This window comes from Eutrema salsugineum, unplaced genomic scaffold, assembly GCF_000478725.1.
Source record: "Eutrema salsugineum unplaced genomic scaffold, Eutsalg1_0 scaffold_22, whole genome shotgun sequence".
NCBI classification, from domain to species: Eukaryota; Viridiplantae; Streptophyta; class Magnoliopsida; order Brassicales; family Brassicaceae; genus Eutrema; species Eutrema salsugineum.
In genome coordinates, this window is record NW_006256812.1 from 558,760 (window position 1) to 574,768 (window position 16,009).

Genomic DNA, 16,009 nt, shown 5'->3' on the forward strand with positions numbered 1-16,009 from the left:
AATTACACTATTACAAATTTGTTGCAACAACATCAACACATTTCACATTTGCTGCAACAAGAACAAATTTCTGACCCAGAAAAGAGCAACTATGTAGTATATTGATTTTGTTGTATGATGGAATATTAGATAAAACGAAAGAACAGTTTAACAGAAAATTAGAGAGTCGAGCTCACTTCTTTTATATAGAAATTATGTAACCGCTAAAAGAAAAACAGACTATCAATTCTCTTGTTCCACCATATAATTACGAAAAAAAAGGGATTATGTTCTATCTAAAAAAAAAACAAAAAAAGGGATTATTAAAACAAAAAAAAATTAACCAAAAAAAAAGGATTAAAAATTACAAACAAATGAATAAAGTCGTTGACGTTTGACATGAGTGCCAAATTTATTAACCAATGCGGCATGACCTAACACGAGTCGCTTTTCTCCGGTATGATTTATGAGATAAAGGCCGATGGCGACTGGAGTACACGCGCGGGGTCCTCCAGCCTAATTGCCACCTGTCTCCCAGGCCTGCCCGTCGATAAAATGACGTCACTATAAATATCTCATTTCTATTTTAACCCCCCAAAATAATGAAATTTTTAGAAAGAAACTGCAAAAATTTATGCGAGATTTTTTTTTTTCCTTTTCTTCGCATTCCGCTTGATTACGCCGTTCGATTCTCTCAATCGCCGAAATCCGGCGGCACTTAGTAGATCTTGAAACCATAGTTGATTTCTTGCTTTTTTTGGTTTTTGAAAAAAACTCTTCCTCGTCGCGCTCAAGATTCTCTCTCTCTCTGTTTCCTTGAGGATTCTAGAACCATTTTGGAGGTTGATCGGTCTTTTGATTCGATTGATTGATTCTCGTTCCCGACGGTGATTGAATTCTTCTTTCTATTCTTTTCATTTGTTCAAGCTCGCTATATCAATTGTTCGTTTCTGTGATTCGCATTGCGTCTGTATTTGATCAGGTTCCGAAAGTTTTATCCGATGAGATTTCCGGATTCTACTGCTGATGAGTGTTAATTTGGTTCTGCATTTGACTGTCGCAGGATGATACAATAGATGGAGATTCTGAGGTAAATCCAAGGAGCGAAAAGAGAATTTGGAGATGGATGATAGAGAAGGCTCGTTCGTAGCCGTGAGGCGGATTTCTCAGGGTCTCGAGCGGGGAAGCGTTTACAATTCCTCATCTGGTAATTTCATCACAAGCTTTTTCGTAGAGATAAACGCGTCTACACCTCTCAGTCTCAGAATCGCATATCTCTCTCTACGGTAGCAGTTGCACTTTGTTTTGTGTTTGTTTTCTGTGAAATTATGTGTCGCAGATCTTTGTCTATTTCTGATATACTCTCCATTTGCGCATAGTAAATGCATTGCTTGGTTTCTGGACTCTCTGCTATGGATGTTTTTAGCTTGTTTCTAGGGTGAAAGTAGTAATGCTCTAATTAGATGCCTTTATCTTTCATCTTTAGTTAACATTACAGTTTGTTGTCAAGGAGCATTGTGTTAATTAAAACTTAGTACATGGCAGAGTCTCGTTTTATATTTTTCTAAAACCTTTTGTGTGTGTGTGTGTGTGTGGGTGGTTTTGTAGAATTCTGATGTATTTGTAGGGAGCTGTGTGTATTAGAGATTTAGAGTAGCTTGCTTTCTCGTATTATTGAGACATTACATCAGTGTCCTTAAACATCATAACTACATCTTTAAATCTGTGAATCGAAAAGGTGTTTACCTACCCAGTATCTCAAATAAGCAGCTAGTATTCCTCTGCTGAAAACATTGGAGTTTATTTGTTTTGTTATAGCTGAGGGTGTGCCTGGATCAGCAGCTTGGTTAGGCCGGGGTCTTTCCTGTGTTTGTGCTCAGCGAAGAGATAGTGACGCACATTCTACCTTTGATCTAACACCTGCTCAGGTACTCATTTTTCCTCTGTTTTGTTGTTTGAAACTGGATTCTTGTGTTGGTACTTGTAAGTGTATCCAAGTTGCCAATAACTTTTACCCCGTTGTTGGAACTTGCAGGAGGAATGCTTGCAGAGCTTGCAGAACCGTATTGATGTAGCATATGACAGCACAATACCTCTGCACCAGGTACACTTTACTTGAGGATTAATAAGCTGTTAAAGTTTTTCATAGAATATTGACGGACTTGAGCCATTAACTGTAGATGGTAGAATACTACAGTTGTTCATGACTTGGTTTCTTATTGCATGCTTTGGTGATTACTTTTTCGCTTCTCCAAACGCTCTTAGGAAGCTCTAAGGGATCTGTGGAAACTTGCCTTTCCTGAAGAAGAGCTTCATGGATTAATATCTGAGCAATGGAAAGAGATGGGTTGGCAAGGCAAAGATCCGTCAACAGATTTTAGGTGCAACACTGACTTTCCTCGCCATTTGTTTTATATTTCTTGGTTCCATCCTCTTTGACTTACGGTGCAGCAACTGTCAGGGGTGGTGGTTTCATATCTCTTGAAAACTTGCTGTACTTCGCTAGGAACTTTCAGGTATACCTATGCTTCATATGCCAACGTTTCAGAAAAAGAATGGACTAGTTTTCCTTAATAACTTTCCCTTTATTTATTTGTTCCAGGTAATAAGATTGTTTTACAGTTTTCTCACTTGGTTCTGAATGCTGCAGAAATCCTTCCAGGACCTTCTGAGGAAGCAGGTTGGGGATCGGTCGGTGTGGGAATACCCTTTTGCTGTTGCTGGTATCAATATAACATTCATGCTTATCCAGATGCTTGACCTTGAAGCAGGTATACATCCGCACGAATCTACTTACCTACTGTGATTGTGATAAGTATTACTGTCATCAGTACCGTCTTGAGATTATCAGGGGTCACTAACAATATAACCTTTGAAAAATTTACAGTTAAACCTCGAACGATTGTTGGAGCAACTTTTCTGAAGTTCCTCTCTGGTAAGCTCTCAAACTATGCTGTTTTCTTTTCTCCATAACAATTCACTGAAATTGAAAACAAAGCCCCTTTTTGCACATATGATGATTTAATTGAATTTGACTGAGACAGATAATTGTGTTTGGGTTTTTTTTGGGTGTTTCTGGTGTAAGCAGAGAACGAATCTGCATTTGACCTTCTTTATTGCATTGCATTCAAGTTAATGGATCAGCAATGGCTTTCAATGCGCGCCTCGTACATGGAGTTCAACGTAAGTAGTAGTTGCTTTCTCTAACCAATGCCATATGTATATTGTCGTGAATAAAAAAGTAAACAAACAGAGAAATTGTGTTTGGTCATGTCATGTTCATGTGAATATTTGGATGACACAGACGGTGATGAAATCGACAAGGAGACAGCTGGAGAGAGAGCTAATGCTGGAAGACATAACGCATCTTGAAGACCTGCCCTCGTATGCTCTTCTCTCTCAATAGCCTTACGATAGTAAAATAGTAAGAAGAAGAGTTTCTAACACAAAGGTTGCTCTGCTCGCTCTTCACTTTTCATCTTCAACGCTTTCCCTCCTGCCTCTTCTTTGACCTTATCTTGTACCGTTTGTTGGTTGGCTCTAAGAAACAACTCCAACACCGAGTTGTTGTTTGTTATATTAAATCAAGAAGAAGAGGGAGAGAGAGAGAGAGAAAGGTTGGGATATATCTCAGTTAGGTTGGTGGTGGGGTTGGGTTTTGGTTGAAAGGAATGTGTAGGCTAAAATGGGTCTGTTTTCTAACAACTGCTGAGTTTTTTTTTTAAAGTAAATGTGTGTGTTGATTGATGCTATGACGATTGGGTAATGTTGTCAGTGTGTGGGGATAATAAATCAGTTGGTTTGGTTTACCTCCAAATTCAAAAGCAGTCACCCGTCAAGGACTTTTCTTACAAAGTTTTAAAGCTTCCATTTGTTAGTCTTTAAACAATTTGCTTAGATTGTTGATAGCCTGTGAATATTGTGCGCGGATAACAGAGAACGGCTTCACGATTTATTCAACAAGAACAACAAATTTATGAAATATTAGATGTACAAGCTTACAATCAATCGTGATATAATAATCTATGATGGCTAATTGAATTTTCTATGTAGACCCAAGACTTTTTCTCACCTATCTTTTAAATAAAGATTGCTAGCAATATTTTCTTTAAAGGAGTATTAATCAGTAGCGATCATTAAAAATCTGATTAGCTGTCACTAAAAAAAATAGAGATGATTACACTCACTTAATTTTTTTTTACTTTTCAAAAACAACTCAAATAACTACCCAACGTAATAATCATGGCGAAGGGGTATATAATAGAGAAGTGAAAATGGGTAAATATATATATATATATATATAATGTAGATTATACAGATAAGAACATGCGAGATGCACTTACAATCGGCTGCTGCCACAGCCACACGGACGGAGAGATGAGGATAAATGGTAAATAAATCTATCCTATGAAAGAAAAAGAAAAAAAGAAAGAAAGATAGCTGAGGTGGCTTACACACCAATTCTCTTTCAAGCAAACGCAGAATCACTGCTTCCCAACTGGCTCTAACCCATTATCCACACATTGCAAGCCAAAACCTGACCACCACGTAGCTCATTAGTCCGTTAGATACAGCACTTGATGGACGGATTGTTTGACCCGGCTATGTGTGTTCCATCAGACTGCGGCGAACCTGGGGTGGGAGCAGAGCCGGGCCTGAGTAGAAGCCCGGCTCATGGCTAGCTTCATGCCATTGATGCAGTGACCAGGTACGTAGGGCAGAGGAAATACATATTGTTCCTACTGTCTCAAGATCGATTTTGGTGTCTCCACCAGAATGACTATTTGGTCGCTATGCCTCCACCACAACTATCGTACCCGGCTTTGCTCGCCTCTTCCCCTGAGTGTGTAGAACCATACTTGAACTCTGTTTCAACCGTAATCCGTAGGTGGTAAAAGAATACATTAGCACTTTCACAAACAAAACCTAAGTAGAGAGTTTTCTTGTGCAGTACGTTATCTCGATTTAACCTACCTCATAACGGTCATTTCCGATGGATCTGTTTACTTTGGATAGTAGTTCATAAAAAACATTAAAAATTATTCCTTTAGAAACGCCTTCAACAAGTAGAATAAGTAGAATATTTTCATTCAAATTCTAATATGAACTGAAAAATATCGACCATAATTTCATTAAAAATCATGTATGCTAAACATGAAATTCACAAAACCTTTTATTTTGAGCCTATACTTAAAGACATAAGAAACGAATAAAAATTTACCTAGACTGTCACCAACCCTGAGAGTCTTTCCACTAACCCAAGTTGTGTAGTCCACACCACTAACCCATCCTGCTGCCTCACCCACATTACAATGGTCAGGACTAGGAGCAGAGCGGCTACAGCCATCTTGGACAAACCATTCATCGCCATGTTTTGGCTTAAATTTCGAGAGTAATTATATGTATATAACAAGAGGCATGAGAGAACGACTAAGGTGAAATTAAGTTTAACGCATTATATGAAGAAGTCGCCGCTTCACAATTATTTGGGCTATGTCCTTTGTGAGGGTCAACACTCCATTACCATTGCCTTCTGGTTTGTGTTTTGCACATCTTTTCTCATTCACGTTTAGTTTAAATTTGTAATTGACTAGTGCACGGTTCTATATATATTTTTTACCAATCATATTCGATCGTGACTCCACTACACATAATAATCTTGCCAGTTGCCATGACTCTTTCTCTGGCTTTGTGGCATTAATATATTATTTATTTTTTATAGATACAAAAACCTTAATTTTACCTATATATATCTGGCGTCTTAAATTTTACAGTTGCAGCTAATCGAATACTACGAATAATGCCAAGTTGCATTTCTTAATGTGATCTCATATACCATCAACAACCACCATTCAAAAGAGCATTGTTAATTAACAATCATCTTCCATTAAGCTAGGAATTAATAATTCCTCTTAGTTGTTGTTGATTCAGATATAATATTAATAGATTAACACAATAGCCATGTTTAATACGAGGGGGTGGTGAAGAAGAGCTGTCCATGTGAGTCCAAAAAATAAAAAATAGTAATGGTATAGACATGGAGAAGAGAGAACATATGATAACGAATGATGGAGTGGTTCCACACGGACGGAAAAGGAAAATGGAAAATAAGAATAATTTATTACAACAAGGAAAAAAAAAGTGAATGTGATAATGCCAAATAATATAATCCTAATGATACGAGCTGATGACGTGGCAAACACACCCAAATTCTCTTAACAAAGTCGAAACCAAAACCAAATAGATCAAAAGCAAAAGCACTGACTCCACCCTGGCTCTCTACATCCACAAACCATAACCCAACACCATCGACACTCCGACCAAAACGTAGCTCATCATTCCCTTAGAGGCACCACCTGCCGGTGGAGGAGGAGAAGTAGACCCTGAAGCCGGTGTGGGTGTGCCCGGAGTTCCAGCAGCCGGTGGTGAGTCTGGGGTTGAAGGAGTGGCCGGAGTTGAAGACGGCGGCGTAGGGGCGCTTGGAGTTCCGGAAGAGGCGGCTACAACAGTAACTTCTAGCTTCATGCCAGCTTGACAGTGACCAGGTGTAGGGCAGATGAAGTATTTTGGTCCAACTGTCTTGAGTTCAATATCGGTGTCTCCGTCGGAATGTTTCTCAGACGCGGAGGAGCCGTCGCAGCCATCATATCCGGCTTTGTCAACCACATCCACCGAGTGTGAGGCACCATACTTGAACTCTGTTTCAAAACCGCCATTGAAAAAATCAAAACCTAAGTACAGAGTTTTTTCCCTGAAGAATAGAATTTTCTTGTGGATTAAGTTCTCATATTCTCATCTCTTTTTGTTAAAAAGTTCTCATCTCATTATGAGAAACCTAAGAGTCTTAAATGTGGATAAACCGAACCGAAATCAAACTGAACCAAATAAGCGTAGAACAAATTGTACATAGAAGAAACAAATTAACAATTATACTTTCTCTATGTTCAAGAGACTGGAACCAAAAAACAAAACTAATTCCGTATCAAGCTAGATTTTAGTTCAGTTGAGTTACTAGATTTTACCATAGCTTGAATCTACATATAGAAGTTATAACTTGATGATGGTTTACCTAGAGTGTCACCAACCCTGAAAGTCTTTCCTTTAACCCAATCTGCGTAGTCCACACCACTGGCCCATTGAGAAGCGTCTCCGACCGTGTGCGTCACAGCGAGCGCGGCTGGGACAATGGCCAGGACTAGGAGAAGAGCGGTTGCAGCCATCTTTAATGAACCATTCATTGCCATTTTTGTTTGGAAGAGAGATATTATTGTAAAGATTGTGAGGAGAAGAAATGGTTATGGTGGTTATTATATAACAAAGTGATATGTGAGGAGGACTATGGGGAAAATCAAGTAAAGGGAATGTATGAAAAAGTCGCCGCCTCGCCAACTCATTCAACAACTTCATCCTTTCTTTTTTTTATTTTTCACTTGATTTTTATTCATTTCTTTGTTTTCTAAGACATTGTCATGATGCGTCCCAACTATTTGTTCATATACATTCAAACAAAAAAATAAAGGAATGGATAATTAATCGAATTCTTCAATGACTTTCTTTGATGTAAATTATATATATGAACCCATCACCATAACGACTGACTGGCTTCTTCCTATTTGTTTTTTTATGTTTTTCACCTAAAAGTGTGCTGAGAACATGGGTTTGTTAATATGCAAATTATGTATATCATAACTATTGTATTTATTATATAGTTGACAAAGTAAAACTATTGTATTTATTACTTAATAAAGATACTAAAGAATATGCATATCCCCAAGATTTTTCTTAAAAATGAAGCAAAAGACAAGCTAAAGAGAATATAATCTAATGCCTTAAAAGTTAGAAACAGAGTATCGAAGAATAATTTATTATTACTAGGAATTACTATGGACAATTTTATTTAAAATTATTGAAAATTTATCACAAGAAGGTCTTGTGTATTTTATACAATCTGTTTCAAAACGTATGAGTTCATGTAGTATTCTTTTTTGTTTATATATTTTTTGTTTATATATCTTTAAGATCACCCAATATTTTCATCTTCTTATTTTATGGGGTTTCGTTTGTATGAATGGAGTTTTGGACGTTGAACAAGACTTTATCAATGCAACTAACTCCTTTTTAAACTTATTCGTTAAATCACAAAAAAAGACGTGAAAGCTTTTGTGTACTAAATTTCATTATTGTATCAATAGAAGGTTGTTTAGAAGCATTTAGCAAGGTGTTGACCATTGACTAAGTTCATTATTCAACAGTTCTTCAGTTTGGAAGACATCGTTGAAGTCATTGAGTCAGATTCTTTTGCTTTTTTATTAAAAAAATTCTTGGTCCAATTTATGGGTCAGAAGTTATACAGAAGAAAAGATGAACATCTATTCGAAATGACATCCTAACTATTCTATAAATGTAATAAAACGCGGGAATTAGTAATAAGAGGAAGATGCCTAACACGTTCTAAGGCTATTTTAATATATTCGTCAATAATCAAAGATGGGTGTGGTGTTAGGTGAAACAAATCTTTACTATATTCGAAAGTTTCTTTCTTTCTTTTTTCTTCTAAAAAGATGGATACATACGAAACCAAAACAAATTTGAAAGTAACTCATAAAAGCGAAATGGTCAATGATAGACAAAAACTATATAGTATAATCACTATGTATTACCTAGAATTTCTCTGACCAAAACAAATGTTATTATGAGACCGATAAAAGAAAATTATTATTTAGGAGATTGATGGTAATGTCAAATGAAAAAAGGAGATTGATTAAAAAGATGGATAGTTTTTTTTTTTTTTTTAAAGTGTTGAGTTAGAGAGGGGGCTTCTAGAGGATGTCTGAGCGTGCCATGGTGGGATTTGAGGGTTATTAATTATTATCATGTCCTCCTTTACCTTCAAATTTAAAAGGAACGGAGGAACTACAAAAATAACAAAAATGTCTGACATCTATTTTTAGATAATAAAAGAATCTTACCTATACTGTCAATCTGTCATGATAAAATTCCATAATACTTTTTTAATTTTCTAAATGATAAAGTTATATGTTATAACCTAGTGAAATTGGATGAATCCAATGTGTTTTTGGATAGAATGACCAGGTAAAATAACTCTTTTTTTGTCAAGCTAGCTCATAATCATTTTTTAGAAACATGCTCTGCTAATATCTTCAAACAAAAAAAAGAGACATAGTCTTCTTTTCCAGATACAGTATTTTCACGACAGATTCATTGTACATTTGTTAAGCTATGCACGTCAACGAAAGGGATTACAAAAAAAAAAAAAAAAAAAAAGAAACAAGAAAGACAAGGAAAAAAAAGTTTAGTTGACTGACTCGGTAAAAGTCGTGGCAAATCCAAAAAAATCATAATCCTCTTTTGATTACCCATATATACAAGCAGCTTCCTAGTATAACTTACATCCGTCACAATGTTAAGTTCCAAGTTCCAATCGCGTAATCATAGATTTGGACCCATTACTCTTCTTCAGCCCACAATTAAATACACATATCTAGGCTTATTAACGCCGAAACATGAAACCGAAAGAAATAGTCAGACTCATCTGATATAGTGTTAGGACTTATATGTGGAAGATAAAGTAGAGCAGTTTTCGATAGAGAATTAATAAGGTGTCAACTTCATAGGAGACGCCAAGATCATATATTAAGCGCTTGAGCAAACTGTAGATAAGTAGGGGATTCCTGATACATTATCTGGTTAGAATTGCAATGCGTGTATGTATTTTCTTTCGAATTGAACCGAATGTGTCTTTTTCTAACCGGTTTATTCGGTTCCATTCTATAAAGTATAAACCCAATAGATAGAATTGGGCCAAATCTAATAATACAATTATAGCCCAAAATTTATGATGTCACTAGTATTTTCTCTCTCTTCTAACGCTAAAGGAACGCAACTTACGAATGTTTGTTTGCTAATATTTCCTTCGAGCTGAGGAAAAAACCAAGTCACAGAACTTGTACAGATACATTTTGACATGCATGTAATCTCAATACCGCTTTCAAAACCATTCTTTTAATTGCTTTTGAAACCATTATATTAATTATCTGTATTAAAATAATAATATACAACATCATATTTAGTGCTGGTCCATGAACCTCGGCCGATATACAACCTCATTAATGACGTCAACACCCACACACACACACATACACAAAATTGTTGCTTAATTTATCTTTTTAGAAAATTCAAACCAAAATATCCTAATGGCGGTAAATCCACAGAAGACGTTAGAAAGAAGCCTGATCCACTTGAAAAGGACGATTTTGCCCCTGAAATTTTTTTTTTATATAAACGATTTTGCTAAGGTCGTCACCGATCTGTAAAGGTGTAAACAAATGCATAAAGCAAAAAAGGGATGCAACCTAGTCACATCTCTATAGATACTTCATGAAGGAGTACACTTAAGCATTTTCACATCAAGAGAATATCTCATCTCTCACTTCATTTAATGTAAAAACATGGTCATAGAAGCAGCAGGTGGTTTCCAAAACCGTAAGCAAACGAGGAAATATAAATGAAAAATGCTGACTTTAAATGGATAATTAATAAAATTATCTTCTAGAACATTTTAACCGTATATACATGTATGTATAAATATAAGCTGTGCATGTTGCATACTCTTTAGTAAGTCAAGGTAGTTGTAATAATAACTAAACGGAATCTGAGATTACTACCACATCTTTTTCATTTCTAGGCAAACCCAAAAAAAAAAAAAAAGAGAGAATGGAGGAAACAGAACAGAGCTTGCTTGCTGAATCTTTTACAAGTGCAATGACACTTAACAATTCCGGTGTGCCTCAAGTTCCTGATCGTTACGTTCTTCCGCCATCGCAAAGGCCAGCTCTTGGTTCAAGCACAAGCACCAGAGAGACAACACTTCCTGTCATTGATCTCTCTCTTTTACACCAACCTTTACTTCGATCCCGCGCAATCCATGAGATCAACATGGCCTGCAAGGAATTTGGTTTCTTTCAGGTAATACTCACATGTAATAAGTAATCCAGCACGTATGACATTTTATATATGTTTTCATGCAAAATCATGCCTCACTTTCATCAACATTTTGTCTACATGTTTCCATGCTTAGTCACTAGAACTAGCCCTTGAGTGAACTTATCGCATCTACCAATCACACTTCCGATAAGACTTACAAAGACGGTTATTGTCTTCTTGCATTTATGTCATACGGAACAAAAGTCTCTAATCAGGGGAAAAAGGAAAAGAAAAGACAAAATCCTCAATCTGAGTCTTAAATGAGAACACAAATTGCATGCATGCATGTTTTCCCTTCTTACAAGTCTTCTTATTCTTTACAAAACTAAGAGATAAAGCCCAAATTTTTACTCCCCTACAGGTTATAAACCATGGGATACCATCATCAGTGGTTAAAGATGCCTTAGATGCAGCAACACAGTTCTTTGACTTACCTGTGGAGGAGAAGATGCTTCTGGTGTCTGCAAATGTTCATGAGCCAGTAAGATATGGGACAAGCATCAACCATTCAACAGACAGAGTTCATTACTGGAGAGATTTCATTAAGCATTACTCTCATCCTCTACCAAAATGGATCGATATGTGGCCATCAAATCCTCCATGCTACAAGTTAGTCCAGCTTCATCATCTCAATATACACAACTTTGGAAAGACCGTATGAAAGAGCTTTCTAAATTTGTAACCAATCACTGATGAGATTTTTCTAATATTCGCCTTCCTTTTCAGGGATAAAGTGGGCAAGTATGCAGAGGCAACGCATGTGCTACATAGACAACTAATAGAAGCTATCTCAGAAAGCCTAGGACTGGAGAGAAGTTACTTACAAGAAGAGACTGAAGAAGGCTCACAAGTCATGGCAGTGAACTGTTATCCAGCATGTCCGGAACCTGAACTCGCCTTGGGAATGCCACCACACTCAGACTTCGGATCACTGACCATCTTACTTCAAAGTAGCCAGGGACTTCAGATAATGGATTGCAACAAAAACTGGGTTTGTGTGCCTTATATCGAAGGAGCTCTGATAGTTCAGTTGGGAGATCAGGTCGAGGTGATGAGCAACGGCATATACAAGAGCGTGATACATCGTGTAACAGTGAACAAAGATGTCAAGCGGCTATCTTTTGCAAGCCTTCACAGTCTACCTTTGCACAAGAAGATATCTCCAGCAACAGAGCTCCTCAACGAGAGCAATACAGCTTCATATGGAGAGTTTAGTTTCAAAGATTTTCTTGACTACATCTCCAGCAACGATTTCATACAGCAAAGGTTCATTGATACACTTAAGAAGAGCAGTTCCTGAAGATGATGATAATGGCATTCCTTATCAACAGGCAATTTTCATGGCTCGTCTTTTGGATTAAGCTTAGGATTTTTGGAAGTCCTTATATGCAACATCTACAGATTATATCATATAACAACAACCGAGTAATCCGTTGTTTTATATCATACAAAAATCATAATGAAAATGTCAAGCTTTGGATTTGAGAATTTCTTGTTTCCAACATTGACTAATTAAATATGTCGAGTCTTGGTTGATTGAAAGAAGATAGAGAAGAAACAACATCTATGTCAAGTATCTATGTTTCTCAATATATTTAATTGGTGTTTGTATATCATCAGTAACAAAAACTGGGATTTTTTTGTGATTCATTAAAAGGTTCAGAATTTGAACTTAAGAAGCTACAGATTACTGTATTTGATTCAGATAAGCAGTGAGTATATGGAATTATTCAAATAAAAAATAGAAATTTGGGAGAAGACGCAATCCACAATGGTATATGGGCAGATTCATGAAATATTTCTTGGACTCGTATTTCTATCAAAATCGAGGCAAAAATCAAAATAAAAACCCAATTGATTCGCGATGATCAATCCAAAGTCTATTGAATTTCTCGGTATAGGAGAAAAGCAGATCGAACCAAACAATCACAGGGCGTGAGATCGATACTTACAGGAATCTACAAAAGATCCTCCGGAGAATAATTAACTTTGTGCGTAGTTTTCCGTTTAGCTGTCTCTAAGTTTGGCCTGTGGCTTCTCGATTCCGGCGGTAATCTCTGCCGCGAAGGAGCTTTTTTTCTCTGTCTGTAGATATATATTTTTTTCTTTCTATGGCTCGTCAATCTTCTCTTTTTTACTGTAGTTATTTTATATTTCTTTTTCCTCGCAGTTTATCTGTTTTACCATTTCTAATTTACTGAAAAAAAAAATTTTGTAAAAGGATTTACTGAAAATTCGAACCATTAACAAATTTTTTTTTTTTTTTGTGGTAACAACCATTTACAAATTTTAGACGAGTATAACTGTAATCGTTACATCGTTTGCAAAGGGTAAAAAAATTAAACTAGTTTACAAAATTGATGGAAAGAAAATTTACAACGTGGAACATATTTCTTTAATCTAAGGTTCAAAAAAAAAAAAAAAACATATTTCTTTAATCTAGTGTCCAAAATATAAGGTTGACGTAAATGAGTATCATCAATATGAGCTTATACAAACCCTTTTGGGCAAAAAAAAAAACAAAAAACAAAAAAAGATATGAGCTTATACAACATTACGATCATGGTAATAATTTTGTTTTTTCCGACAACGTCTTTTTAAACTTAAGCGGTAAAAACACAGCAAAGATTCACGAACGCCTATTTCTGTTATTTTGTTGGGCGGAGATTTCATTACTATTAAACTGAAACACAGAGTTTACAAGGAACAAATTTGTTTTGCTAGACGATCAGTCTCATTAAACTGAAACGGAGCTTCTTTTCCACAAAAACCTATTTCTATATATAGATATAGATGTACTGTACATACAAAATTGACGATGAACGTTTAAGATTGATTAATATATTATAATCTTCAGAACAACTTGAAATTTTATAGATAAGTCTAATATATTTCTTACGATTGCAACTATAATTGTTTCATGGTTCTAAAATTTAATATATTTTTTTTTCAATATATGCATGCATAACAGTTTTCAGTGTTAGAACCATGTATAATTAAATTGAAATTTTATAGTTTTTAGTTAAAAATATTACTACTATAGTGTTAATTTCATTTAAAAATATTAGATGAATAGTTTTGTGGAAATATATTAGAATAAAAACATTCACCAATTTATTTAATATATTTTGAAAATTATTACGACTTTGAGGAAAGAATTATGTCTTAAATTTCCATATATTTCAGACTCGAATATGCAATTATGCATAGATTATAAAATTAGATAACTTTTTGTTAATATTAATTCATTAACTAATTTAGCAAACTTAACAAACGCTAACCTATCAACCGGCTACTTACGGTCAAATATACGTAACCGGCTTTAACCTATAGACTACGTTAATCTTTCATTTTAAAAACCTACTACTTTCATTATTTTTTTTTGGGTAACAAACATTCTTCGTTTTTTATAACTAGAATTTATAATCTGACGATGATGACACTAAAAAAATGCATAATTTTTTCTATAAACATTCCTAAGTTATTGAATTTTTCTACACAGCAACACACAGCAACACACACAGATATATATATATATATATATATACAGCAAAATTATATATATAATATCTTTCCTCAAAAGTATGATGTTTAATGTCCCAAAATAAAAACAAAAAACGTATGATGTTTTGTCTTCGTAAACCAAATATCAACTTTATCTGAAATCCAAAATACAGAAATAAAAAAATTGGCAAAAAAATAGTCATGACGCGCACTGCAAAATGGCAATCCATTCAAAGTTTCAATTTGAAGAAATATAAACCAAGCAAAACAGAACAAGAAATATTCATAGCATTTTAGATCTCTCCTTCTTTCAGAACAATTTGTTATTTAGAAGACTAATGATGCTAATGCCTTACATTTTAAATCCTTTTAACAAAAAAAAAGAGAGAGATCAATGATACATATGTGAATGTGATAAATGGAGCATTTTTCTACATTTGACTTACCTTATTTACAACAGTAGCTCTGATCACTTGGTCTTGCAGATATGTACACTACATGCAAATGCAAATTTATCAACTCACACAACGTGTTCGAACCAAAACAAAAAACATCCATAATTATTTTCAAGATCTGTTATTCGGCGAAAACTATATTAAATAGAAGACGATTACGATCCTATGATGAGGGGAAGCAAAAGAAAACAGGAAATTAAATCTTATGTTCCAAATTATGCAAAATAGTAAAAACCTTATTCAAATCCTTACAGTTTAAAACACATTCCATCTAAAAACAATGACTAATTGTGTTTTCACTATGCAAATTAAACATAAAAACAAATTTAGAACATATAATCATTGTTATAAAAAAGATGATGCATATATAAGAGGAAGATTAAAGAAAAGAAAAAGAAAAAGAAACTCAAAGGAATGAAGTTTGTTGAAGCTAAGATGAGCACGAGCAATGTCTAAGTACGTACGTACATGCATATAGTGTACATAATTATATATATACAGTCTCGATATTAATTTCCAAGAGATATATAATTAACATACACAAGTTTACTGAAAACAGCAGGCGTTCCGTTTCAACGGTGCAAAGTACACAAGTTGATCGATTCTGCTGGTATTATACAATTAATATCATTCATATATATTATTTTAAATCATGATTCATGAATGCGTCTTGGCACCTATATAGGCGTCATTATCAATCTTTCAAAGAAAATAATTATATATGCGTCATTTAACCAATAGAGTTGTCAGCAGAAAGGTCAAACAAAATATTTAAAGAATTTTTCTCTTTGTGTGTTATTTATAGTTAGCCCATTTGACCAGATGAAAATTGATTGCATACTTACATCGTATATATTTTATGATTTTAATGCATACTGTATGGTGATATATTTTATGATTTAATAATACACACAAATCCGGATAAGTGTTTTCGCAACTTGTTTCGCTTTTAATTTGTTTTTGTTTGTTTCGAAATACCTGATTAAAATCGTATAAATAATTGATTGGACAAATCTCATTCAAAGTACTTTTCTTTTTTGCTTACGAATAGTTTTTGGATTACGGCT

The 16,009-nt window shown here is 34.9% G+C and overlaps 3 protein-coding genes across 3 annotated transcripts; 1 reads left to right on the forward strand and 2 right to left on the reverse strand.

Annotated features, from left to right (window-relative positions):
• The first annotated feature begins 598 nt into the window (after positions 1–598).
• Positions 599–3,786, forward strand: LOC18015885 (ELMO domain-containing protein A). Its single transcript, XM_006397595.2, has 10 exons — positions 599–866; positions 1,043–1,186; positions 1,798–1,907; positions 2,015–2,083; positions 2,245–2,360; positions 2,441–2,495; positions 2,630–2,750; positions 2,867–2,914; positions 3,068–3,162; positions 3,284–3,786. Exons 2-10 carry the CDS (start codon positions 1,102–1,104, stop codon positions 3,383–3,385), a joined length of 801 nt encoding a protein of 266 aa, XP_006397658.1. The 5' UTR covers positions 599–866; positions 1,043–1,101; the 3' UTR covers positions 3,386–3,786.
• Positions 3,787–4,595: 809 nt separating this feature from the next.
• On the reverse strand, positions 4,596–5,350 carry LOC112086212 (uclacyanin-2). The gene is given in 6 exon segments (XM_024155086.1): positions 4,596–4,688; positions 4,691–4,711; positions 4,714–4,764; positions 4,766–4,845; positions 5,201–5,287; positions 5,290–5,350. Coding segments are annotated over 6 exon segments (393 nt in total).
• Positions 5,351–6,017: 667 nt separating this feature from the next.
• Positions 6,018–7,324, reverse strand: LOC18015886 (uclacyanin-2). Its single transcript, XM_006397596.2, has 2 exons — positions 7,049–7,324; positions 6,018–6,677 (listed from the first exon to the last, which is right to left on the reverse strand). The coding sequence occupies exons 1-2, from the start codon at positions 7,221–7,223 to the stop codon at positions 6,259–6,261; spliced, it is 594 nt and encodes a 197-aa protein (XP_006397659.1). The 5' UTR covers positions 7,224–7,324; the 3' UTR covers positions 6,018–6,258.
• Positions 7,325–16,009: the final 8,685 nt, after the last annotated feature.

What these genes read in the sequence shown, in the direction of transcription:
- LOC18015886 (XM_006397596.2), bottom strand. Translation starts at nt 7,223, where the DNA reads ATGGCAATGAATGGTTCATTAAAGATGGCTGCAACCGCTCTTCTCCTA. An exon ending in CAGGGTTGGTGACACTCTAG is followed by an intron (nt 6,678 to 7,048) that starts GTAAACCATCAT and finishes GTTTTGAAACAG; the next exon opens with AGTTCAAGTATGGTGCCTCA.
- LOC18015885 (XM_006397595.2), top strand. Translation starts at nt 1,102, where the DNA reads ATGGATGATAGAGAAGGCTCGTTCGTAGCCGTGAGGCGGATTTCTCAG. An exon ending in CGTTTACAATTCCTCATCTG is followed by an intron (nt 1,187 to 1,797) that starts GTAATTTCATCA and finishes GTTTTGTTATAG; the next exon opens with CTGAGGGTGTGCCTGGATCA. An exon ending in TTGATCTAACACCTGCTCAG is followed by an intron (nt 1,908 to 2,014) that starts GTACTCATTTTT and finishes TGGAACTTGCAG; the next exon opens with GAGGAATGCTTGCAGAGCTT.